The sequence below is a fragment of the Rutidosis leptorrhynchoides genome, chromosome 5 (assembly GCF_046630445.1).
Source record: "Rutidosis leptorrhynchoides isolate AG116_Rl617_1_P2 chromosome 5, CSIRO_AGI_Rlap_v1, whole genome shotgun sequence".
Classification (NCBI taxonomy): Eukaryota; Viridiplantae; Streptophyta; class Magnoliopsida; order Asterales; family Asteraceae; genus Rutidosis; species Rutidosis leptorrhynchoides.
The window spans coordinates 408701063-408727915 of NC_092337.1; the positions used below are offsets into that span (position 1 = coordinate 408701063).

Sequence of the window (26853 nt, forward strand, 5' to 3'; positions counted from 1 at the left end):
CAGTAGGTTTATCCAAGGAACTTAAGGTAGTAATGATGTTCATAACATCATTCGATTCATACATATAAAGCTATCTTATTCGAAGGTTTAAACTTGTAATCACTAGAACATAGTTTAGTTAATTCTAAACTTGTTCGCAAACAAAAGTTAATCCTTCTAACTTGACTTTTAAAATCAACTAAACACATGTTCTATATCTATTGATATGCTAACTTAATGATTTAAAACCTGGAAATACGAAAAACACCGTAAAACCGGATTTACGCCGTCGTAGTAACACCGCGGGCTGTTTTGGGTTAGTTAATTAAAAACTATGATAAACTTTGATTTAAAAGTTGTTATTCTGAGAAAATGATTTTTATTATGAACATGAAACTATATCCAAAAATTATGGTTAAACTCAAAGTGGAAGTATGTTTTCTAAAATGGTCATCTAGACGTCGTTCTTTCGACTGAAATGACTACCTTTACAAAAATGACTTGTAACTTATTTTTCCGACTATAAACCTATACTTTTCTGTTTAGATTCATAAAATAGAGTTCAATATGAAATCATATCAATTTGATTCACTCAAAACGGATTTAAAATGAAGAAGTTATGGGTAACACAAGATTGGATAATTTTTCTCATTTTAGCTACGTGAAAATTGGTAACAAATCTATTCCAACCATAACTTAATCAACTTGTATTGTATATTATGTAATCTTGAGATACCATAGACACGTATACAATGTTTCGACCTATCATGTCGACACATCTATATATATTTCGGAACAACCATAGACACTCTATATGTGAATGTTGGAGTTAGCTATACAGGGTTGAGGTTGATTCCAAAATATATATAGTTTGAGTTGTGATCAATACTGAGATACGTATACACTGGGTCGTGGATTGATTCAAGATAATATTTATTGATTTATTTCTGTACATCTAACTGTGGACAACTAGTTGTAGGTTACTAACGAGGACAGCTGACTTAATAAACTTAAAACATCAAAATATATTAAAAGTGTTGTAAATATATTTTGAACATACTTTGATATATATGTATATATTGTTATAGGTTCGTGAATCAACCAGTGGCCAAGTCTTACTTCCCGACGAAGTAAAAATCTGTGAAAGTGAGTTATAGTCCCACTTTTAAAATCTAATATTTTTGGGATGAGAATACATGCAAGTTTTATAAATGATTTACAAAATAGACACAAGTACGTGAAACTACATTCTATGGTTGAATTATCGAAATCGAATATGCCCCTTTTTATTAAGTCTGGTAATCTAAGAATTAGGGAACAGACACCCTAATTGACGCGAATCCTAAAGATAGATCTATCGGGCCCAACAAGCCCCATCCAAAGTACCGGATGCTTTAGTACTTCGAAATTTATATCATATCCGAAGGGTGTCCCGGAATGATGGGGATATTCTTATATATGCATCTTGTTAATGTCGGTTACCAGGTGTTCACCATATGAATGATTTATATCTCTATGTATGGGATGTGTATTGAAATATGAAATCTTGTGGTCTATTATTATGATTTGATATATATAGGTTAAACCTATAACTCACCAACATTTTTGTTGACGTTTTAAGCATGTTTATTCTCAGGTGATTATTAAGAGCTTCCGCTGTCGCATACTTAAATAAGGACGAGATTTGGAGTCCATGCTTGTATGATATTGTGTAAAAACTGCATTCAAGAAACTTATTTTGTTGTAACATATTTGTATTGTAAACCATTATGTAATGGTCGTGTGTAAACAGGATATTTTAGATTATCATTATTTGATAATCTACGTAAAGCTTTTTAAACCTTTATTGATGAAATAAAGGTTATGGTTTGTTTTAAAATGAATGCAGTCTTTGAAAAACGTCTCATATAGAGGTCAAAATCTCGCAACGAAATCAATTAATATGGAACGTTTTTAATCAATAAGAACGGGGCATTTCACACAGGATCCGTTAAATTGAAAAATCCAACACCCGGTCCACTACTAATTCTAGACACCACTTACTTCGAATAAGAAAAAATATTGTCTAACCAGATACCCTATACGATCAATAGAACTCGTTTCTGATGTGGACGATCCACTCCCGTGGCAACCACAGAGCATACTCCGACTCCTATAACCAAGACCCCCGTCAAACCTGACGCTCTGATACCAGTTGTTGGGAAATTACGGTCTCACTAATTCCCACCACCCAGCCCAACAATAATAGTAAGGAAATAAGAACAATACACAACACAAGATTTAACGTGAAAACTCCAAAACAGGAGAAAAATCACCGCCCCCAAAGAGAGAAATACACTATATCACAAATTGTTACAATGATATAGACGACTCTCTTAAGCCAACTACACTCTCCAAAATATTTAACTAATACAACTCTTAAACATGGGTAAGAAAGAAAGAAATAATCAAATACTTAAAGTGTATTGATTGGTGCAAATTGGAATAAAGACTTAGCCCTCCTTTTATAACCAATCACATACCTCCAACTTTTTTCTCCCACCTATGTGGGATAACATCCTTCACAAATACTATGCAACCATATCCAATTCTTCTGACCAAAACTATATCCAACAGTCGGAAACATAGCCCAACAATGTGAATTAGTTCCCAAATGAAAAGGAACGGCGACATGAGAAACAAAAGTAACAGTAAAAGGTAGAATACAAGTTCATTTGTGAGCTTGTTATTGAAGTAGGCTTCATACATGGTTGGATGTGCCTACAAACACACCACAACTGATATCTTTTGAATGGTTTTTCTAGCAAATAATCGGAAGAGTGCATTTACAACTCTCGTAAGTATATATCCAACCACTAAATGGCCGGTCCCCCCATATTTACGTTTGGGCAGTTGTTTATCTATCTTTTCAGTAGAATCAATAGTGGTATGGTACTGTTGAATCAATCATCACCATAAAAAATGATACCATATTGACCATTTGCGGTAAGAGATCACTCGATGATACATAACTAATAATTGATAACTATAACTCTGACATATCAATCAATAGCAAACGTGTTGAGTGTAAAGCTAATCTCACGTTGATTGGAAAGAATTCAAGGAAATATATAAGTTTGATTTTTAGGCAAAGATAACGAAAACAATATAATAGTAACGACACTTTCATCAAAAGATAAAAGAAAACTAAACACATACAACCAACCACAACGACAAGCTCGAGACAATAAAACAAACCTAGAAACGAAGAGCCACCACAAACAACAAAAAACCTAACCGGGACCCATACAAGCAAGCCTACCCCAAACTACAAAGTCGCAAGCTAACATAAGCAAGAAAACAAAACAAGATAATTACGACCCCAAGGGACCCATACAAGCAAGCCTACCCCAAACTACATAGCTGCAAGCTAACATAAGCAAGTAACAAAAACAAGCAAACAAAACAAGATAATTCCGACCCCAAACGAAATAAACAAACAACTAAACAACCAAACAAAACCGAAGCAAGCTATTTGGCCAAAGAAGGAGTTTTACGACCTTTATGAGCAGTTGTATTGTCCATCACCAATGGTTTTCCAATCCTACTTTGCAAAGTGCTAATGCCTTTCACATTCGAGGCTTCAAAGGGGACTTATTTCAATTTAATCCAAATTGGTACCTTCTCAGGGTCAGTTTTCTCTATATTAATATCAGTACTCCATTTCTGCACTAGTAAGGGCTTACCATTGACCATCCATGGGCTACTTTCTATTACCTTACTTATTCCCTGCTCATTATGGAAATTGAAGTAGCAAATTTTTCTTTCTATCCATCAGAATATCCTTAAGCCCAAACTTGTTCCACATTCTTTTAAGGTTTTGGTTCAGCTCAGAGTATGACATATCACATCCAATACCTCAAGTTTAACTAAAGTATCTGAAACAAAAGGACGAATGACATTTAAACACTTACTATAAGTAGTTTTAAGAAACTACCCTCGCGTGAATTTGGGGACAATGGCATGTTGCTACACGGTATCCATTGTTTGTACAGTTACTTGTTGTTGTACCATGCACAAGTGGGAGTCTGTAGGATTTATGTGTAAGATAAACATATAACTATATGGCTAAATTTATTTGACCCTTTAGGGTCACACATATATACACCTAGACGTCAAATTATATATACACACACACACACATATATATATATATATATATATATATATATATATATATATATATATATATATACACACACACACACACACACATATATATATATATATATATATATATATATATATATATATATATATATATATATATATATATATATATATATATGTATATATGTGTGTGTGTGTGTGTGTGAGAGATGTATATATAGTATTCAAGTGACGAAATAAGTTAAAATACTACGTTGTGAATTAATTGATTAATTTTGAATTAATTAATTATGTTTAAATGAATTTTTAAATTCAATTAATAAAATATGAAAAGATCTTGTAAAGATCTTCACAAAATCTAAAAAGGGATTTTGAGAATCAATATATGGTGTAATAGAAACAAAATAATTTTGTACGCGTTACTTCACAATTCAAAGTTTTACCTTTACACATATATTATAAATATATACCATTGATTGATTTTTGGTGAGTGGGTCATACAAAAATAAAAGGAACGAAAACACACACTTGCATCTTACATCTTTGTCAACAAATGAAAAGTGTCATATAGTTGCACAAAAGCAGAGAGCAATATCTCTTGATTTGTTCTTGCTAACAAGAGTACATACGGAGTATTATATTTATTATTTATTAATATAACTTGATTATATTAATAAGTTAATTAGGTTTGCACTAGCATCCATTGGCGTTGTCTGAAAGTGTAGTGGACTTTTCAAAGAGTCGGTCATACCAATTGATCGTAGGTTTCTCTCCGTTCATCAGTTTCTTCAAGAAAGGTATATCGTTAACTCATCTTGTGATTTATTTTCATGACAATTATTATGGTGTAATTGGATCATTGGGATAGATTAATCATATGCATGTTTCATTAAATAAGTGAAAATTTAATCTTGTAAAATTTTCTTCATAAAATAATAAAAGATTATTATTTTAACTATCCGCTGCGTTAATCTGAATTATTAAAAGTACACACGAAAATCCTTCAAATAGGAGATGAAAACATCTCTCAAATAGCTACAGATAAGCTTGATTCAAGCGAAAATGGCAGAAAAGTTTGTAACTAACTTTCCTGCCCAAATCGCCCTAGAGAGAGAACTGGTTTGATGACGTGGGATTTTCTTTACGACAAGAAAATGTTGTTTGTGTTTTTGTGATGATTCTCATCGGTACAATCGCTTGAATAATATATATATATTTTTTTTCATCGGGATAACCTTTACCAAAAAAAAGTTGGTCATTTAATGCGTATACTGTGATTGAAAATTTTTTGTGGTACAAATTTAAGATACCATGTTACCAACAACTACTTACTACCACAACTACCAACTTATACTTGTCCTGTTTCCTCATAAATTTTACTCCTATGAGTTTGTGTTGTCCTTTCTCTTTAAAGAAAGATGATATGTATATGGATATGGATTTTCCAATTAAAAGGAAAACAATAATGGCAGTAGGACAAACATTGAGTAATCATGGATAACAATAACCACCGGATCTTAATTAAGTAGAATCCAGAATCATAATCAAGTTAAAAAATCGATTAAAACATCGTATGCAATGATAACACCCCCCCTCTCAAAGGTTTATCTTTACCTTTTCAAACTTTCGATTTCTTTGAGGGAAATAAAGACGCAAGTAGAAATGATGAAAATGTGGGAATAAGAACTTGATCAAGAAGAGAGCCTTCATAAACCTTGGTTGTGTAATTGATGTTGCACCTTTGCATACTCCATCAACAATGGCTTTTGCACATGGTTCGGCCTCCATTGATGGGGAAAAACTTGAAAGATCCTGCCAAATAAATTTTGATTTAGAGTGGTAGACTTATGATAAGATCGAGAAAAATACTATAAATTACTCACTTTTCTCAGACGAACACCCACACCAGTGGTGGAATACTTGGCGGTTATGAAGTCTGTTCTTATGAATCCGAGTGTCAAGATTGTTATGGCTATTGTTGGAGACACTTCAAATCGAAGGGACTCGTAGAAGCTAATCAATGCTGCTTTACTTGCCTGCAAATTTTGTAACACTCATATATCATTATTTTGAACACTTATTTATGTATGTGTATCGTTATATATATATATATATATATATATATATATATATATATATATAAATCGTGCTGTTCTATTTTACTTTTAAAAGTCTCTTTTACAACTTTAACTTTATATTTTGTTTGTGATGTACAGTATTTGATGAAATTTATATAAATGAACCACATTTTAACGTGGATATAATTTTCATAAAATATTATATAACACAAATAAAAATATTTAAACTCAAACTCATAAAAAAGACTTCAAAAATCAAACTGATATATTTAGTTTGGGACAGAGGAAGTAGTTAAATAAGAAAGACCGCAATCAAAAATTTTAATGGTTGTGTGGATCTGTTTATTTTTTTATTTACATTGTAGAAGCCGCCTCTGGGTGGATTCAAAATTCCGGCAGATGAGGCATTAACAATGATCTTTCCTTTAGTTTTCATGAGGTGCGGGATCGCTAAATGAGTGGGATATATTGATCCCCAAAAGTTTATGTCCTGCGCGCACATATTCATATATGTATGTCAGTTGGGATTCTAGTTATCTGCTATGAAGGAAAGCGTTTTGCAAAAATTATAATTTCCAGGATCATACCATAACAGGTACGAATTTTGTGACATCAATGTTCGTCGAATAAAGAGGTCCAATTCCTGCATTACAAACAAGATGATCCACTGCATACAAAGGAAATGAGTAGCATGTTAATGCAAACTAATTTGGGCTGGAAAAAAGTGATTGATATATTTGTAACAAATATATTACTGTAACTAATTAGTTTAAGTTTTATCTTGACTGTTTTATTGAAGAGTAAAATTGTACAATTATAGCCAAACTACACACATAAAATGGGTCAAATTATTGAAATGTGAGATTTGTGCTATGTATATATATATACAATATTAAGTAGTACTCGTATACGTTAAAAACAGATTGGGTGACAATAACTACTTGAGTACTTAGTAGGTGAAATGGGTTGAGTCAAGTACGGATTGTGACCCAATCAGTTTTTAGAGTAGGTGAAATGGGTTGGGTCAAGTACTGGTTGTGACCCAATCTGTTTTTAACGTATACCATTACTACTTAATATAATTAGGCCCATCACTCTATTTCTACAGATTACTTACATCGACCAAAATGTTGAATGGTTTCATTCACGAATGTCCTACACTCTTCAACATTTGACACGTCAGCAAACACGAAAAGAACATCAGGAGAGCCGACTTCACGAGCTCTTTCAGCTACTTTCTCAAGCCGACTCTCTGATTCTTTTATCGCAATAATCGCTAGAGATGCACCTCGTTTTGCATATTCGTATGCCATGAGCTGATATTAAATTTAATAATTTAATACACAATACTCAATTAATGATAGCTTGGCTTCTTTAATTTCTTTAAAAAATTTAATAATTTAATGATATGTGTAATTGATCAGTTAAGCATATGGTTAATTACATACCTCTCCGAGTCCGGAGGAAGCACCAGTGATCATAACAACCTTTCCAGACATGTTTTCGCTACCTCGGAAACATGATCGGACGGTGTGGATTAGTTCCCAAATGAAAAGGAAGGGCGAAACGAGAAACAAAAATAAGAGGAAAAGGTAGAATACAAGTTCATTTGTGAGCTTGTTATTGAAGTAGGCTTCATACATGGTTGGGTATACGTTATGCCTATAAACGCACCACAAGTCACAACTGGTTTCTTTTGAACGGGTTTTTGTAGCATTTAGTACTCTCATAAGTTTCTATCCAATCATAGACCTACCACTAAATTTCCGATCCCACCATATTTATGTTGTTTATGACACTTCAGTACTATAATCGATATATAGTGTAGTGATATTGGTGATACAATATTGACCATTAGTGGTAAGAGATCACACGATTTATATAACTAATAATAACTTATGTACCTATAAAGTGCAGCTTCCATGATGTCGATGTTAGCCTATATTAGTTAGCCTAATCTATAAGGGTCCATTATGTCTAGTCCATTAGGTTTATGTATTCATGTTCTATATTTTTTTTTCCGGGTAAAAGGGTATTACCCGGCGAATATATTGATATAAACAACGATACAAAAAAGAAGTGAGTTATAGGACATGCCCTATAACCTCACAAACAACCAAACTTTAAAATAAAAGCAACATGAGCCGAAGCTCTACAAAAAAAAAAAAAAAAAAAAAAAAAAAAAAAAAAAAAAAACATAATCAAGATATTTTCCAATCCGATTTAAGCCTAAGCGCACTCGGAGTAGATTTTCATCTAAAACTCATAAGCTTTAAGCGAACCGTAGAATAAATGGTCTCATAAAGCTGCACCGCAGAACGATTACCCTTTTTGAATAGACATCGGTTCCTCTCTTGCCAAACATAGTAAATTGAAGCCGCGAAGAGAAGCTTTATAACGACTATTCTAGCCACATTTCTAACAGCAAACGGGCTCACCAACAACACAAAATCCTTCCAACCATGCGTGACCATCGGAAAGTCAATATGATTCAGAACTAATGACCACACCTATGACGAAAATATGCATGAGAAAAATAAGTGATCATGAGAATCTTGCACCATATTACATAGCGGACATAATAACGATGACCCATGATGAATCTACCACGCCTTTAGTCTATCTTGCATCTTTAAACGTTCACCCATTAGAAGCCATACCACAAACGCGTGACGGGGAATACATTGAGAGAACCAAACCATTGAGTACCATTGCACTGTTGGAGCATGAGGGCGTAGGAATTCCCAAACATGACTGATAGAAAAAACACATTTGTTACTAGCGATATCTTTCCACAAAACCATATCACTATTAACTGAAAGAACAGGAGGCGCCAAATTATTCAATATAGCATAACGATCCACCCAGTCCGGAAGCCATCTCCACATAGCCTGATCAATGATGTCGCACACTTGATCAGTTAACAACATACCTCCATTAACAATATCACGTCATCTGACTATATTAATGAGAGGACCAACCTCGTTCCATTCATCAAACCAAGCTGATGTAATGGTACCATCCCCAATATCATGTATGAATCTACCACGCAAAACGTCACGCATACCCAACAGCTTACGCCAACCCCAACTAGCATTTAACGGAACCGAAACATCCCAGAAGTTTCGATCTTTTAACTAATAGGAGTAGACCCAACTAACCCAAATAGACTTTTTATGTGCAAGAATTCTCCAAATATGAGTCGTTATAAGAGCAATATTCCAATACTTTAATCGACGAATGCCTAAGCCACCCTCCTCTTTCTGAAGACACACGTCATCCCATTTAACTCTGGCTTTACCTTTTTTCATACTACCTTGACACCAAAGGAACCTCCGCATCAAAACTTCAATTTCTTTGATGATAGCACTTGGCCAAAGGAACACAGATTGCCAATAGATTTGCATTGACGAAAGGACAGAATTAATCAACTGAACTCGACCTGAAAACGATAGAAATTTATTTTGCTAATTATTAATTTTCGTCTTAACCCTTTCAACAAGGACTTTACAGTCACTATAGAATAAGCGCGACGCAAATAAAGGCACACTGATGTTTTTGCGAGGTGTATATAAAATAGTTATTAATTTTAGCAGAAAACACTATTAAATACGATACAATTTTACACAAGATATTTATTTATTTATAGAATGGATATACTTAAACCTTGCTACAACACTTATAGGCAGTGTACCTAATCGTACAGTAGTGTAGTTTTTAGTAAGTCCGGTTCGTTCCACAGGGAAATCTTTAAACAAAGCTCAACGCTATATTAGTTTACTTTTATAAAAATACAAACATATATATAAGTAATATTATTATTATAAAGGGGGGTTTTTACCGTTTAATGACCGGTTTGTCGATTTTAAGACTTTAGTCGCAGTTAAAACCTAATGTAAAATATAAAATAAATACAAGACTTAAATTAAAGCGTAAAGTAAATAACGATAATGAAATTGCGAATAATAAAAGTGCGATAAAATAAAATTGCGATAATTAAAAAGTACGATAATTAAAAGTGCAATTAAATATAATAACAATAAAAAATGCGATAATTAGAAGTGCAATTAAATATAAAATAAAGGGAATTAAATATGAAATAAAAGAATTATGCTTATTTAAACTTCCGTAATCATGATGTTTGACGTGTTGATTTTAGTTTTATGCCCATGGGTTAATTGTCCTTTGTCCTGGATTATTTAATATGTCCGTCTGGTTTTTGTCCATAACAGTCCATCAGTCATAAATATAAAGTGCGAGTGTCCTCATCAAATTATTATTATACCCGAAGTTAAATATTCCAACTAATTGGGGATTCGAATTGTAACAAGGTTTTAATACTTTGTTTAATGAATACACCAGGTTATCGACTGCGTGTAAACCAAGGTTTTACTACTTTGTTAACAATTACACCAATTACCCTTGAATGTAATTTCACCCCTGTTTTAATTATTCTAGTGGCTATTAATCCATTCCCGTGTCCGGTTAAATGAACGATTATTCGTACATATAAATACCCCGCCCATCGTGTCCGATCGAGTGTATATGGTAATTTATAGGGACGCCCAATTGTAAATCTTTATATTAACATTAACAAACTTTCATTTAGTTAAACAAATATAAAGCCCATTAATAGCCCATAGTCTAATTTCCACAAGTGTCGTTCTTTTGTCCAAACCCCAATTATGGTACAAAGCCCAATTACCCAATTTTAGTAATTAGCCCAACATCATGATTACTTCGTTTTAAATAAGCATAATAATAACTTAGCTACGAGACATTAATGTAAAAAGGTTGAACATAACTTACAATGATTAAAAATAGCGTAGCGTTACACGGACAGAATTTCGACTTACACCCTTACAACATTCGCTAACATACCCTTATTATTAGAATTATAATTAAAATTAAAATTAAAATACAAATTATATATATATATTTTACGTATATATGAGAGAAGAGAGATTGATGGATATATTTTTGTGTAAGTAAAAACGGATCACGAAGTCGCTTTAAATAGAAGGTGGCCTGGAAAAGGTACTCATGCGAGTCGCATGAGTTTGGGCATTAGGCCATGCGACTCGCATGGCCGTGATTTCCAGCTCAGGATCATTTGTTTTCTAGCTTGCCGATATAATAAATAAATAATATAAATATATAAATAATTTTAATAATTATTTATATATTATATTATATTTATATGCATAGTTGAGTAGATATTTTTGGTCCGTTACGTCGGGCGTTTCTTCTAGGCTCAGGTCCCGGTTCCGGATTTTCGGACGTCTTCGCGTATTATTTTAAATCGCGTACTTTGCGTCTTGTAACTTGTACTCTTGTCATTTTGAGACGTTCCTCATCAATATTTTGAACCTTTTTAGTTGTATCTTGTACTTTTTAGCTCTTTGGACCTTTTTGTCTTCAATTTGTCGAATCTGCCTTTTGTCTTCACTTTTTAATATTTAAACGAATATTGCTTGTAAATCGAACAATACCAACTAAAATCTTGTCTTTCTTGGGGAATAATGCTATAAAATATGTGTTCATTTTTGGCATTATCAATATTCCCACACTTAAGCGTTGCTTGTCCTCAAGCAATATAGTCTTGAAACACTTGAATCACTTCTTTATTCTTCACACTTTGTACATCAGTGACTTCAATACAGCGGTATAAACAATGGTAGTAACGATGTGGTTAAAGGTGGGTGTGTCTTTTTATGGTTGCCTCGGGTTTAGGTCAACGACACTGGCAATCAAATAGCCGATTTACTTTCGGTTTCCAAAGCAAAGTGCACATTTGAAAGGCGGTTTACAGTCCCACATGACTATAAAAATTTAGATCCTTTAGGAAATTGGATCTTTATGAAAACATTTGATCTTTTGAAAATTCAAGCTAGATTTTACCCTAGACAAGTTTTCTGATTTGATCCATCATCGGTGTTGAAAAATATGTTTGTGGATCAATATTTTGGCTAAAACTTTTTAGGTTCGTGTAATCCACTGCTATCCCGGTATCGGAAAGCACACATCCAGTTTACTTGTTTCGTATATTACCTTTCAGTAAACTACCGTCCGGTTGTAAAGGAAAGCGATGAACAAGAAACTGTTAAGGCAATGTCCAGTGACATGCAGATGATTATGGTCTTTTTAACGTGTCAGATGCTAGAACTATCCTTGGTAGGAGCAATAGTAAAGATCATCCTTTAATTTTTCGGTCTGGCACAAGGTCCTGTCTCCGACCATGCTATGCAACCACCGTTCTTACGGTTGACACCCGATTTGGTTCAGGTGACCTAATGAATTCTAGGTGAATTCCTAGGATTTTACGTTCAATGGTAATGAACGCATTGAAAATGGATTTTCAGAAAACAAATTGGTTTGTAATTTTTTTATCAAAATATTTTCTCGTTCAAGCTCGAGTTTAGATATCATTGAATTCCATGAGTTTGAATTCTCAATCTTTAAGGTCAATCTCAAGGATTGAGTAATATCAGTCTTAAAAGCTGATTTTTAATCTTTTAAGGAGATTATCCTTTCTGGGGATCTGATTCATTAGTCTTATCAAGCTAATTTGCACGGTGCCTCCCCATTGTACGAGATAAATCCTTCTCATGGTTAGGATAAATCTGACCACTTGGCGACCCTGTTTGATGCTGAGGTCCGTGGATTTCCAGCCGATTTTAGTGATGACTTTTCTAGATTTTTCGTCAACCTACAGCTGGTCTGGACGACAACTTCATGACCTAAATCAAGAAGCGCGTGTCTTTTTCGGAAGACTTTACTTCCTTTTAATGATGGAATTGATTCATCGTGTAGATCCATCTCTTCTTTTCTTTTAGCGGGTAAAACAGTTTAGTTTAGTCCAAAGCAAAAGTATTTTCAGTTATTTGTTACAGATATATGTGACATATGTTTAAAATAACTTGGTAAATTTTCCCACACTTGGCTTTTATTTTCCTTTTTATCGTCCTCTATTCCATTTTAAATGAATTTTAACATTTTAGTTTGTTTCTCAATTTATGTCCTTTCCGAGGTAACAATAATTTCGGTGTTAAAACCTAGTTTTATCGTTCATAAATATGTATAAACATGATTTGAATTCATTTAATTGAAAATTTTGAAAAATTTTACTAGAATTGGGTAGTTAGTATATAAGACTAGGGCTGTTCCTTGTTATCGGAGAGCACTAGATTCTAACACAACTACTGCGTTACTAGCATTTTTAATGGTAACCAAGTGTTTAAATCAAAAAATTTTTTTTTAAAAATCCGAAAGAATTTAACCCCTTCCCACACTTAAGATCTTGCAATGCCCTCATTTGCAAGAAATCAGAAACAATTTAAATTATTGAGGGTTATTAGCGTAGAAAAATGATTAAATTTTACCAAAGTTTCAAACATATTGTCGTTTGATTGTTGAATGATAAATGGTGCACGTCATTTGTTCATTCCGTCTTGTTGTTATTTCACATATATTTTGCATCTTGTCGTCAAAATTACTTGCTTTTGCTGAACTTAATGCCAGTCTTTGAAAACGCGTTGTTTTATCCTGTTTTGTGCATAACATAAAATACATACAATACAAATATAATCATACATGCAATTTGAAATGGAACTTTGACATCCCACTTTCAAATTATAAGAAAAATATTAGTACATAATAATAATAGAAATATCAAACATTACATAAATGTAATTAAAATGTTAAGTGTTTAAAATAATAAAAATATAAATTACCAACTTATCTCTACTGATCAGGAGGTGGGTTAGGAGGATAATTAGGATAGGGATCCCAATTCATGTTCGGATCAGGGTTCCATGGCTGTTGATAGGTGAACTGGTATGTTGCGTCATAATCATATATGTCATAGGGCGGTCTCATTTCTGGCTGGTGTGCAGGATAGAATGCGGGTCGGGTCGGATAATAAATCTCATTAGGCTGCAGCCGGCTTATGATTTGGCGCTGATGATAATCCCATCGGTGATGCTCTCGTTGCCGGGAATGCTCGTAATCATTCCGGCGTTGCCACGCCTCGTACTGCATATGCCTATCATCGTTCGTCATGTATTCTTCCTCCATACGAACGCCTAAATCAAGAGCAGTCTCCCGAACAACTTCCATAATGTTGTTCGCCTCCTCCATTTCGTCATCCGAACCTCTTTCTACCTGTCGCTGAGGTCCCTCGTATCGATATACCCGATTACGTCTCATCAATAAAACCTTTGCACCCTGATAGACGTGTGAACTTATAGTTTCACCTTCGTCCTCTATTTCTACCATTGGACCCCCTCGGTTCTTGTCAACACCTAAATACTCTCCAATGAGAGTAATGAAAATACCACCACCTATAATACTCCCCGATTTCATCCCCCCAACTACATTAGATAGATAATAACCTACACAATAGGGAATGTTAACGAAACTCCTCGGGTCTCTAATACACTTAAGGTAGAATAAATCATTTAAAGTCAATTTCTCCTTATTTTTACCCCTTTGTGTAATTGTGTTTGCTAAGAATCGATGTATCACCCGGAGTTCAGCTCTATCAATATCTAAGTATGTATGCCCCCCACCAGCTTGAAACTCATTAAAATGGGACATACGCCTCCAGACGGCGTTAACATTAAATTCCCTATCTACCCTTTCTCCTTGGGCAATCAGGCTATTACAGTCGGGGCTCAAAAGTTCAGCAGGGGTGTAAATCTGTAAGGCCCTGGCTAAATCTATCATGGACATTCTGTACATGCGTCCACCTAACAGAAATCTAATAAAGCTTCTATCATCTATCCTCCTAACATCGCTGTTTAACTTAATAGTACTAAGTAATTCTATACACCATTCCCTATATATGGTTCTACGAATGGAAAATAGGCGCATCCAATCATTAAACTGAGAATTACCATACCTTTGCACCAATAATTCCCGAATCGGTTTGGCAAGGTCAACTGTTTCCAAAGGTACCCAGTCAATTGCCCTTGGCATTTCAACAACCTTAAAGTAGAGAATGTGCATGTTCTTTTGATAATCTGGATACTCTATCCAACATCGATCAAATCTCAGATTTGGGTGTAACTGATCTTCATTAATGTCTAAGCTCAGAATCATTTGATGTGGAGCGAATTGACGAAACTGATTCATGAATAATTGATCTTGATCGTGATATGGAATATGTTGATCCTCATGTTGTTCTTCTTCTTCTTGCACTTGTTGTTCTTGTTCATTAAACATTTCCGGTTCGGGCTCTGGTTGTCTGGACGATGATGCACCGTCCGTATCTGTATTTCTCTGCAAAACACATTAAACACAAAAATTGTGCATCCAAATATGCATTAGTGTTAGCAAAATAATAACTTGAAACAATTATGATGACATGTTCAATTCATAACACATTTTATACATATTTTCCTAAAAATAACAATTCTATACTTTTACATACGAAAATGTGTACAATGTTTTATCACATTTAAACTCTTAAACATGTCAACAATAATTATTATAACAATTAAACACTTGTTACATGGCATTCATATCAAACTAGTGCTCATTTTCATATTTTTGTCAATCCTACATTTTTTCAAATAAGTACATATGAAAATATTCATCAAGTTTTTAAACATTCATCTTAAATAACATGCCAAACTAATCACTACTAGCAATTAAACAAGTTTAAAATGGCCTTTATATCAATTTAACCTAGTTCATGAATTTTTACACTTAAAAAGTCCACTTTAATTCTCAAAAACATGTTTAGGCTCAAAGTTTGGATCAATTAACTACCTAAACATGTTACACTACTTAATTTAGCAACAATTCATGACAAAAATCGGCCATAACCTGTTTATATCAAAAAGCCCCAAATTGCTCAAGAACACAAACCCTAGATTCCTAAAAATTTGAAGTTTTTAGCTTCAATTCATGTTAAATGGCTTCAATCTAGGATATACATGCATAATATAACAACAATTTAGCTCTAATTGCACTAGAAATTAACAAAATCAAATTATAAAATTTAAAGCTCAAGAACACAAAAATTTGAATTTAAAGAGATTAGGGGTGAAATCTTTACCATGTGCCTGAAGGGGTTGAGACTACTGAATCTAGGCATGATCGTTGTGAAGTTTTGCAAGAAATTTGATGAAAAATGGCGGATTTTTGAGAGAGTTTGAGGTTGAGTTCGTGTATGTGTGTGTATTTGTGAAGAACACAGCGACTGGATTGCATTTTGTATCTGGCCCGTATTTTTTAATCATGCGAGTCGCATGATAATTGCCTTTCCCCCATGCGAGTCGCATGGGGGCCAAATCCAGGTAATTTTTTTTTTTTTTTTTTTTTTTATAAAAACCTTATACTTTTAAAACATAAAATTAATAAAATTTTAAAAATTTTGTTTCTTTTTAAGACGAGGTTGTTTCGGGACGATGCCCTAGTCTGTCCCTCGACAAAATTTTAAAATTTTGTCATTTTCAAGCGATTGTTTTAAAAGCTTAGATTTTTGGATTTTTCAATTTTTTTGGCATACTTTAAATCAAGAAGCTTAAAAATAATGATAATAAAAATTCTCGTCCCGCCCTCGGGTAAAGCAATTTCAACTCAACGGTCTAGTTTTCAACTCACGACGAATTTTAAAAATCATATTTTTAACTTAATGAGATAAAGTAAATTTTTTTTTTTTTTTTTAAAAATTCACACAACTTAATTTGAAATGCATAAAATTAAAAATTCATATTAAAAATTAAAAATTCAATATATTGTTGATATTTTTAAACTTATATTAATTTTTATAAACTTATATTGAATATTGATTTAAAATATTTAAAAACTTAAAGATATTATATCATAAGATATATATATATATTAGTTTTAAAACAAAGTAAAAATAAAATTAAAAATCTTTTTGGTCTTTTATCCCACTTTAATCAATCAAATATTATCAAAAATATACGCCCCTCTTTTTGGGTAAAGTAATTTAGTTTTCTAGCCTAATTTTACTCATGACGTATTTTTGAAATATTTTGGTTTGATTGATTAAAGATATTTATACCTTATGAATAAACGGTAAGCTTCGCAGTGATGTAATAAATTTTTGTACGATATCAATAATTTCGGCTTATGCCTAATTTTATTGAATACCAATTTAATACTCTATAGCGAACGATTTAGCGTTTTAGCTTCAAAAGGTTAAAAATAAAAATAAAAATAAAAACTGTACAGACATACCTGTGAAATAGATTTCTTAGTTATATGATCTATCCCATTCATAAGATAGTCGGTTTAATTGATTTTCCATGGCTACATAGGCGTAACCTCGAGCATTCAGTGTCTTTTCTTCTAAACATATGAACGGTCCGTCTCTGCATAAAGTAACAAATTCGGTATTTGAATAGGTTTGATTATTTGAACATTTACCTCCATGTGACCATTTTCCGCATTTGTGACATCGTTCTAAGTGTCGTGCTCTTCTTTTCGCTGCGGATTTTGATTTTCCTTTACCAAATTTTAACTTATTATCTTCGCATCTGGATTCTTTTCTAACTCCGTCCATTCTTTCTCTGATTACTGATACTATTTCACTCGGTAGTATGTCATTATTACGTTTAGTGATCAAAGCGTGTAGCATTAGACCATGGTTTAGTTCACAGGCAGTCTTCATTTCGTAAAAACCTAAAAAAAATAAAAATTCAGAATGGGGGGAGAAGACTAGTTCTTTAGGGTCTGCTAGGGAAAGACCATTCGGGTTCCATTTTCGAGAACTACACGAAAACAGACAATCTAACTCTAACAGAAATACATATTATCCTTTAAAGACTTGATTCTCCCCACACTTAGTTAGCTGTGGTGTCGAAATTGTGATTAACTTCGTTGTCGACTTCCATCGGACCATGTATGTAATGTTTAACTCTGTGACCATTAACTTTAAATTCAATCCCATTTGAATTTATTAATTCTATCGTTCCGTATAGGAAAACTCTTTTGACTATGAATGGTCCAGACCATCTTGATTTCAATTTTCCAGGAAATAGCTTGAATCGTGAATTGAAAAGAAGAACTCTGTCTCCTTCTTTAAGTTCTTTTGAACTTCTGATTCTTTTATCATGCCATTTCTTCGTTCTTTCTTTATAGATTAACGAATTTTCGTATGCTTCATGTCTTAATTCTTCTAATTCATTTAGTTGACTAAATCGTAGACGTCCGGCTTCATGTAAATCAAGATTACATGTCTTCAAAGCCCAAAATGCTTTGTGTTCAATTTCTACTGGAAGATGACATGCTTTTCCATAAACAAGTCTAAAAGGTGTGGTTCCAATTGGAGTTTTGTAGGCTGTTCTAAAAGCCCAGAGTGCATCCTCCAATTTAATGAACCATTCCTTAGGATTTGATCCTACGGTTTTCTCTAGAATACGTTTTAAAGCTCGGTTTGTATTTTCAACTTGTCCACTTGTTTGTGGATGATATGCGGTGGAGATTTTATGAGTTACTCCATATCTTTTAAGAACTTTCTCAAGTTGATTATTACAGAAATGAGTACCCCGATCACTTATTAAAGCTTTCGGTGTTCCAAACCTTGCAAAAAGACGTTTTAAAAAGTTGACTACGACTCGTGCATCGTTAGTTGGGAGAGCTTGTGCTTCCGCCCATTTAGATACATAATCAATGGCTACGAGTATATATAGATTATTATTAGATTTTGGAAATGGACCCATAAAGTCAATACCCCAAATGTCAAATACTTCACATACTTGGATGACATTTTGTGGCATTTCATCACGTTGACTTATTTTTCCGGCCCTTTGACATGCATCACAGGATTTGCAAAGAAGGTGTGCGTCTTTGTAAATTGTAGGCCAATAGAATCCAGCTTCATAAACTTTTCTTGCTGTTAGTTGAGGCCCATAATGCCCTCCTGTTGGTCCTGTGTGACAATGGTTTAAAATTTTACTAGCTTCATCTCCAAATACACATCGGCGTATTATTCCATCGGGACAACTTTTAAACAGATGTGGATCTTCCCAGAAATAGTGTTTTATATCACTGAAGAATTTCTTTCGTCTTTGGTACGATAATCCTTTTTCAAGGAATCCACAAACTAAGTAGTTTGCATAGTCTGCAAACCATGGGATTTCATTATAATCTATCTTCAATAGATATTCATCAGGAAAGTTGTCTTGTATGGCTGATTCATTTAGAACTTCTAATTCAGGATTTTCAAGACGAGAAAGATGATCAGCGGCGAGATTTTCTGCTCCTCTTTTATCTCGGATTTCAATATCAAACTCTTGTAAGAGTAAGATCCAACGGATTAATCTTGGTTTAGCATCTTGTTTTGAAAATAGGTATCTAAGAGCAGAATGGTCGGTATAGACCACCGTTTTTGCTAGAACGAGATATGCTCAGAATTTGTCAAAAGCAAAGACAATAGCAAGGAGTTCTTTTTCAGTAGTTGTATAGTTTGTTTGTGCTCCTTGTAATGTCTTACTAGCATAATATATAGGTTGAAATCGTTTTTCAATCCTTTGTCCTAAAACGGCTCCCATTGCAAAATCACTTGCATCGCACATTAGTTCAAATGGTAGATTCCAATTTGGTGTTATCATGATCGGCGCATTAGTGAGTTTTTCTTTAAGAATATTAAAAGATTTGATACATTCATCTGAAAAGATGAATGGCGCATCCTTTTCTAGAAGTTTATTCATAGGAGTGGCAATTTTAGAAAAATCTTTTATGAAACGTCGGTAAAAACCGGCATGCCCTAGAAAACTCCTAACTCCTCTAACATTGGTGGGATGTGGAAGTTTAGCAATTACATCTACTTTAGCTCTATCCACTTCGATTCCTTCTTTTGAAATTTTATGTCCAAGAACGATGCCTTCTTTAACCATGAAATGACATTTCTCCCAATTAAGTACTAGATTTGATTTTTCGCATCTAATTAGCATTCATTCCAGATTAACTAGACATGATTTAAATGTATCACCGAAGACTGAAAAGTCATCCATGAATACTTCCATGCATTCTTCTATCATGTCGTGAAAAATCGCCATCATACACCTTTGAAAGGTTGTAGGGGCGTTACAAAGTCCAAATGGCATGCGTTTGTAAGCAAAAGTACCATAAGGGCACGTGAATGTGGTTTTCTCTTGATCTTCGGGTGCTATTGGAATTTGAAAATATCCGGAAAATCCATCTAGAAAACAATAGTAACTATTTCCGGCTAATCTTTCCAACATTTGATCTATAAAAGGTAAGGGAAAGTGATCTTTTCTGGTGGCGTCATTTAATTTTCTATAATCAATACATACACGCCATCCTGTTACAGTCCTAGTAGGAATAAGCTCATTTTTCTCATTTGTAATGACAGTCATGCCACCCTTCTTAGGTACGCATTGAACTGGGCTTACCCATGGACTATCAGAAATTGGATATATCAAACCTGCATCTAGCAGTTTAATAATCTCTTTCTTAACTACATCTTGCATATTAGGATTTAGTCTTCGTTGGCGTTGCACATACGTTTTATGACCTTCTTCCATAAGGATTTTATGTGTGCAATACGAAGGACTTATTCCTTTAATATCATGAATCTTCCATGCAATGGCTGGTTTATGAGCTTTCAACACAGAAATGAGTTGTGATTTCTCATTTTCAGTAAGAGAAGACGATATTATTACAGGTAATTCAGATTCACCATGTAAATAAGCGTATTCCAAATGGTTTGGAAGTGGTTTTAACTCTAATTTCGGAGGTTCTTCTATCGATGATTTATATCGATATCTGTCTTCTTCTTTTAGCATTTGAATTTCTTCTGTTGTTGGTTCATATCCATTAGCTATAAGTGTAGCTAACATTTCAGCTTCATCAATTGGTTCATTACCTTCTCCTAAAGAACATTCTCCTGTTCCTTGTAATTCTGGAAATTCTTCTAATAATTCTGCATGTGCATCTATAGTTTGAATATAATAACATGTATCATCTGCAGATTGTGGTTGTTGCATTGCTCTATCAACTGAAAAGGTAACACTCTCATCCTCTATACTTAGGGTCAGTTTCTTACCGAACACGTCTATCATTGCTTTAGCCGTGTTTAAGAATGGTCTTCCTAATATGAGAGGAACTTGAGAATCTTCTTCCATGTCCAAAACAACAAAATCTACTGGAAATACTAAATTACCAACTTTAACTAGCATGTTCTCCATTATCCCTCTAGGATATTTTATTGATCTATCGGCTAGTTGTATGCTTATTCTGGTTGGTTTCAATTCTCCAAGGTCTAGTTTAGCGTATAGTGAATACGGCATTAGATTTATACTAGCACCTAAGTCTGCCAATGCTTCTATTGAACTAAGACTACCCAGAAAACATGGAATTGTGAAACTTCCTGGATCAGATAGTTTTTCTGGTATCTTATTTAACAGCACTGCTGAACAATTAGCATTCATAGTAACAGCCGAGAGTTCTTCCATTTTCTTTCTATTTGAGATTAGATCTTTCAAGAATTTAGCATATCTTGGCATTCCTGAAATCACATCAATGAAAGGAAGATTTACATTTATCTGTTTAAACATATCCAAGAATTTGGATTGCTCGGCTTCAAGTTTTTCTTTCTTCATTTTACTCGGGTAAGGAAGTGGTGGTTGGTATGGTTTAACATAAGGTTTATCCTTAACTGTGTTATCTTCATTAACCTTTTCAATTACCGGTTCTTTTTCCTTATCTTTATCAGGTTGTGGTTCTTGTGGAGTAGGAATGGTTTCATCAGAAGTTACAGGTATTTCAGGTGGTTTAAGTGTTGTACCACTTCTTGTGGTAATAGCTTTAGCTGTTTCATTCCTGGGGTTAGCATTTGTATCACTAGGTAGACTTCCCGGTTTTCTTTCACCTATTAACCTTGCTAGGTTACTCACTTCTTGTTCCAGATTTTGAATAGAAGCTTGTTGATTTCTAAATGCTTGAGCATTTTGTTCATTAGTTTGTTTTTGAGATGTGAAAAACTGCGTTTGAGTTTCAACTAGCTTCGTCATCATATCTTCTAAATTTGGCTTTTTATCATCGGTTTGTTGTGGTGGTTTGTTTTGAAAATTAGGTCTTTGCTGATTGTAAGTATTATTGGATACTTGTTGATTGCTAGGACCTTGTTGGTTGTTGTATGGAATATTTCGGTTATAATTCTGGTTTTGATTGTAAATCGGTCTTGGCGGTTGATAATTATTCTGATAATTATTTCCAGGCCTTTGGTTTATGTATGAAATATTCTCTCTTTGTTCCATTGTTAATTCAATACTGAGACAATCTTTTGTCAAATGTGGTCCTCCACACTGCTCACAACTAATTCGTATTGAGTGAATATCTTTAGTCATCTTTTCCATTCGTCTCTCCACAGCATCTATCTTTGCGGAAATGGAATCTAAGTCATGGCTAGAATCGGCTCTAGCTGCTTTAGATGATCTAATGATATCTTTTTCTTGGTGCCACTCATGTGAGTGGGAAGCAGTGTTATCAATAATTTTGTAAGCATCAGTTTCGGTTTTCTTCATAATAGAACCACCAGCTGCTATATCTATGTCTTTTCTTGTAGTGATGTCGCATCCTTGGTAGAATATTTGTACTATTTGACAGGTGTCTAAACCATGTTGCGGACATCCTCTTAATAACTTTCCATATCTTGTCCACGCCTCATATAGAGTTTCATTTGGTTTCTGTGTAAACGTAACAATTTCTGCTTGAAGTCTTACGGCTTTAGATGCAGGAAAGAATTGTTTAAGAAATTTGTCAACTAAAACATCCCATGTATCGATCGCCCCTTCAGGTAACGATTCCAACCAATCTTTGGCTTCTCCCTTTAAAGTCCAGGGAAATAACATGAGATATATCTGTTCATCCTCCACTTCTCGGATTTTAAATAGTGTGCAGATCCTATTAAAGGTACGTAGATGTTCATTTGGATCTTCCTTCGGCGCACCACTAAATTGGCATTGATTAGTCACCATGTGTAGAATTTGTCCTTTGATTTCATAATCTGGCGCATTAATGTCTGGATGAGTAATTGCGTGACCTTGGCCAGTGCGTTTAGCTCTCATTCGGTCTTCCATACTTAAAGGTTCCAGATTCTCCATAATTGAATTTGTTGAATCGGTATCACTAGATGATTCTGATTTAATGGTTCGTTCCTCAACAATCTCTGTTTGAATGATTGGTGGCTCCGGAGGAAAGTTTAATGGTTCAGGATCTACGAACCGTTCCTGAATATTCTCTGGATTCTCAATTGTGAGGTTGGGTTCAAAAAATGAATTATCGGAGATTTGAACTGAAGTTCTTGGTCGACTGGATGACGATTCTAAAGAAAAATCAACGGCGGTTATATTTGCTAAATGTCTTGATCTAGTTACAGGTGGTGAACGTACAAAAGGTGATGAACGTCTTGCTCGGTGCATTCACTGAATATCCTATTAGTTTTAAAAATAATAAGAAAAACTTATATAAGCTATCCAATTAATAGACTTTTCTGATTTTTGCCCACGTTTCGAATAGCCAAAAGATGCAGCAGAGGGGCAGGATTCGTTTGGTCTCAATATAATTGAGGACTGTTTGGCTCCAATAACCCGGTCCACGTACAAATCCAACTATTACTACGAACCAGAAAAATGTCAACGTCTATTAATTTAACCACTTAGATAATTTTTCTTTCCGTTTAAGAAATATTAGATAAGAAGTAGATAAAATACTATGTCCTATAACTAGAGTGACGAGAAATAAGGAAGAAATAGATTGCGCGTCGAAAAGTGTCGAAAAATAAAAAGGCGAAGAGCGGCTTAAGACACACAACTAATCGATCCTTATAACGATTAGTATCTTAAAATTAAAATTGCAAATGGAGATCACTACTTGGAATTGTAATTGATACATAGGTAAACGGCGTCGAAAAATAAGAAAATAGCACGAAAAATGGCGTCGCAAAATTCTAAAACACCTAAAACTTAGTCAAAGGAATAAGCACTTAAGGGATTTTACGGCAATCCTAAAAATTCTAGAAGTAAAAATAAAAACTACGGCAAGAAACTAGACTAAAAACTAAGTACGAACGAAGAAAATACAAAAAAAAAAAAAAAAAAAAAATTACGCTAAAACAACAAAAAGATACAAAATATAAAAGTAAATAAAAAGTTATAAAAATATTAGATTTTATAAAAATATTATTTTTATATTTTATATATTTTTGTATTAAATATTATATATAATAAAACTAGTTTTTAAGTTAATTAAAATAAACTAAAAACTTAAATATAATAATAATAGATAATAGATTAGGGTTAGATAATAATAATAAAATAAAATCCGTAATTAATGCGTGATTAGGGTTTGGATGTGGCCTGGTCAAACCTCACCATGCGACTCGCATGGTTCAAAGGTACGGGTCATGCGACTCGAATGACCTGCCTTGCAGGTTCAAACCAGGGGGTTCAATGACAGGTTCAAACGTAATATTTATTATTTATTTATATTTTTCTGTTTTATATTTAAAAGATAAATATATATATAATTAAAATAAAACTTAATTTTAAAAACTAAAAATAAACTTAAAATACTTTATAATTTTGTAAAAATAAAAGAAAAACTTAAAAATATATTTAAAATACTTTTTTTTTTCGGTTTTAAAAGATTTTTTAATTTTTTTATATCTTTTTAAATTTTTATAATTTTTAAACAAAAATATATAACAAAAACTAATTAAAACTTAAAAATATTTTTTTTATATTGACGTTTCGCTTCGGTGATCCCCGGCAGCGGCGCCAAAAATACTTGATGTTTTTGCGAGGTGTATATAAAATAGTTATTAATTTTAGCAGAAAACACTATTAAATACGATACAATTTTACACAAGATATTTATTTATTTATAGAATGGATATACTTAAAGCTTGCTACAACACTTATAGGCAGTGTACCTAATCGTACAGTAGTGTAGTTTTTAGTAAGTCCGGTTCGTTCCACAGGGAAATCTTTAAACAAAGCTCAACGCTATATTAGTTTACTTTTATAAAAATACAAACATATATATAAGTAATATTATTATTATAAAGGGGGGTTTTTACCGTTTAATGACCGGTTTGTCGATTTTAAGACTTTAGTCGCAGTTAAAACCTAATGTAAAATATAAAATAAATACAAGACTTAAATTAAAGCGTAAAGTAAATAACGATAATGAAATTGCGAATAATAAAAGTGCGATAAAATAAAATTGCGATAATTAAAAAGTACGATAATTAAAAGTGCAATTAAATATAATAACAATAAAAAATGCGATAATTAGAAGTGCAATTAAATATAAAATAAAGGGAATTAAATATGAAATAAAAGAATTATGCTTATTTAAACTTCCGTAATCATGATGTTTGACGTGTTGATTTTAGTTTTATGCCCATGGGTTAATTGTCCTTTGTCCTGGATTATTTAATATGTCCGTCTGGTTTTTGTCCATAACAGTCCATCAGTCATAAATATAAAGTGCGAGTGTCCTCATTAAATTATTATTATACCCGAAGTTAAATATTCCAACTAATTGGGGATTCGAATTGTAACAAGGTTTTAATACTTTGTTTAATGAATACACCAGGTTATCGACTGCGTGTAAACTAAGGTTTTACTACTTTGTTAACAATTACACCAATTACCCTTGAATGTAATTTCACCCCTGTTTTAATTATTCTAGTGGCTATTAATCCATTCCCGTGTCCGGTTAAATGAACGATTATTCGTACATATAAATACCCCGCCCATCGTGTCCGATCGAGTGTATATGGTAATTTATAGGGACGCCCAATTGTAAATCTTTATATTAACATTAACAAACTTTCATTTAGTTAAACAAATATAAAGCCCATTAATAGCCCATAGTCTAATTTCCACAAGTGTCGTTCTTTTGTCCAAACCCCAATTATGGTACAAAGCCCAATTACCCAATTTTAGTAATTAGCCCAACATCATGATTACTTCGTTTTAAATAAGCATAATAATAACTTAGCTACGAGACATTAATGTAAAAAGGTTGAACATAACTTACAATGATTAAAAATAGCGTAGCGTTACACGGACAGAATTTCGACTTACACCCTTACAACATTCGCTAACATACCCTTATTATTAGAATTATAATTAAAATTAAAATTAAAATATAAATTATATATATATATTTTACGTATATATGAGAGAAGAGAGATTGATGGATATATTTTTGTGTAAGTAAAAACGGATCACGAAGTCGCTTTAAATAGAAGGTGGCCTGGAAAAGGTACTCATGCGAGTCGCATGAGTTTGGGCATTAGGCCATGCGACTCGCATGGCCGTGATTTCCAGCTCAGGATCATTTGTTTTCTAGCTTGCCGACATAATAAATAAATAATATAAATATATAAATAATTTTAATAATTATTTATATATTATATTATATTTATATGCATAGTTGAGTAGATATTTTTGGTCCGTTACGTCGGGCGTTTCTTCTAGGCTCAGGTCCCGGTTTCGGATTTTCGGACGTCTTCGCGTATTATTTTAAATCGCGTACTTTGCGTCTTGTAACTTGTACTCTTGTCATTTTGAGACGTTCCTCATCAATATTTTGAACCTTTTTAGTTGTATCTTGTACTTTTTAGCTCTTTGGA

The 26853-nt window shown here is 33.3% G+C and overlaps 2 protein-coding genes and 1 pseudogene across 2 annotated transcripts; all 3 read right to left on the bottom strand.

Moving 5' to 3' along the window:
* The window catches only part of LOC139849914 (11-beta-hydroxysteroid dehydrogenase-like 4A), a 44511-nt pseudogene extending 41784 nt beyond the window's left edge, over positions 1-2727 (bottom strand).
* A 2769-nt stretch (positions 2728-5496) lies between these two features.
* Positions 5497-7979, bottom strand: LOC139850396 (11-beta-hydroxysteroid dehydrogenase-like 4A). The gene is made up of 6 exons (XM_071839975.1): positions 7655-7979; positions 7324-7522; positions 6794-6873; positions 6565-6696; positions 6012-6164; positions 5497-5940 (listed from the first exon to the last, which is right to left on the bottom strand). The coding sequence occupies exons 1-6, from the start codon at positions 7934-7936 to the stop codon at positions 5725-5727; spliced, it is 1062 nt and encodes a 353-aa protein (XP_071696076.1). The 5' UTR covers positions 7937-7979; the 3' UTR covers positions 5497-5724.
* Positions 7980-8304: 325 nt separating this feature from the next.
* LOC139849915 (uncharacterized) lies at positions 8305-9613 on the bottom strand. Its single transcript, XM_071839527.1, has 4 exons — positions 9368-9613; positions 8867-9097; positions 8489-8716; positions 8305-8358 (listed from the first exon to the last, which is right to left on the bottom strand). The coding sequence occupies exons 1-4, from the start codon at positions 9611-9613 to the stop codon at positions 8305-8307; spliced, it is 759 nt and encodes a 252-aa protein (XP_071695628.1).
* Positions 9614-26853: the final 17240 nt, after the last annotated feature.

What these genes read in the sequence shown, in the direction of transcription:
- LOC139850396 (XM_071839975.1), bottom strand. Translation starts at nt 7,936, where the DNA reads ATGAGAGTACTAAATGCTACAAAAACCCGTTCAAAAGAAACCAGTTGT. An exon ending in CATTCAACATTTTGGTCGAT is followed by an intron (nt 6,874 to 7,323) that starts GTAAGTAATCTG and finishes CTTTGTATGCAG; the next exon opens with TGGATCATCTTGTTTGTAAT. An exon ending in CCAGAGGCGGCTTCTACAAT is followed by an intron (nt 6,165 to 6,564) that starts GTAAATAAAAAA and finishes CAAAATTTGCAG; the next exon opens with GCAAGTAAAGCAGCATTGAT.
- LOC139849915 (XM_071839527.1), bottom strand. Translation starts at nt 9,613, where the DNA reads ATGCAAATCTATTGGCAATCTGTGTTCCTTTGGCCAAGTGCTATCATC. An exon ending in TTCCCCGTCACGCGTTTGTG is followed by an intron (nt 8,717 to 8,866) that starts GTATGGCTTCTA and finishes TTTTCGTCATAG; the next exon opens with GTGTGGTCATTAGTTCTGAA. An exon ending in ATGAGACCATTTATTCTACG is followed by an intron (nt 8,359 to 8,488) that starts GTTCGCTTAAAG and finishes TTTTTTTTGTAG; the next exon opens with AGCTTCGGCTCATGTTGCTT.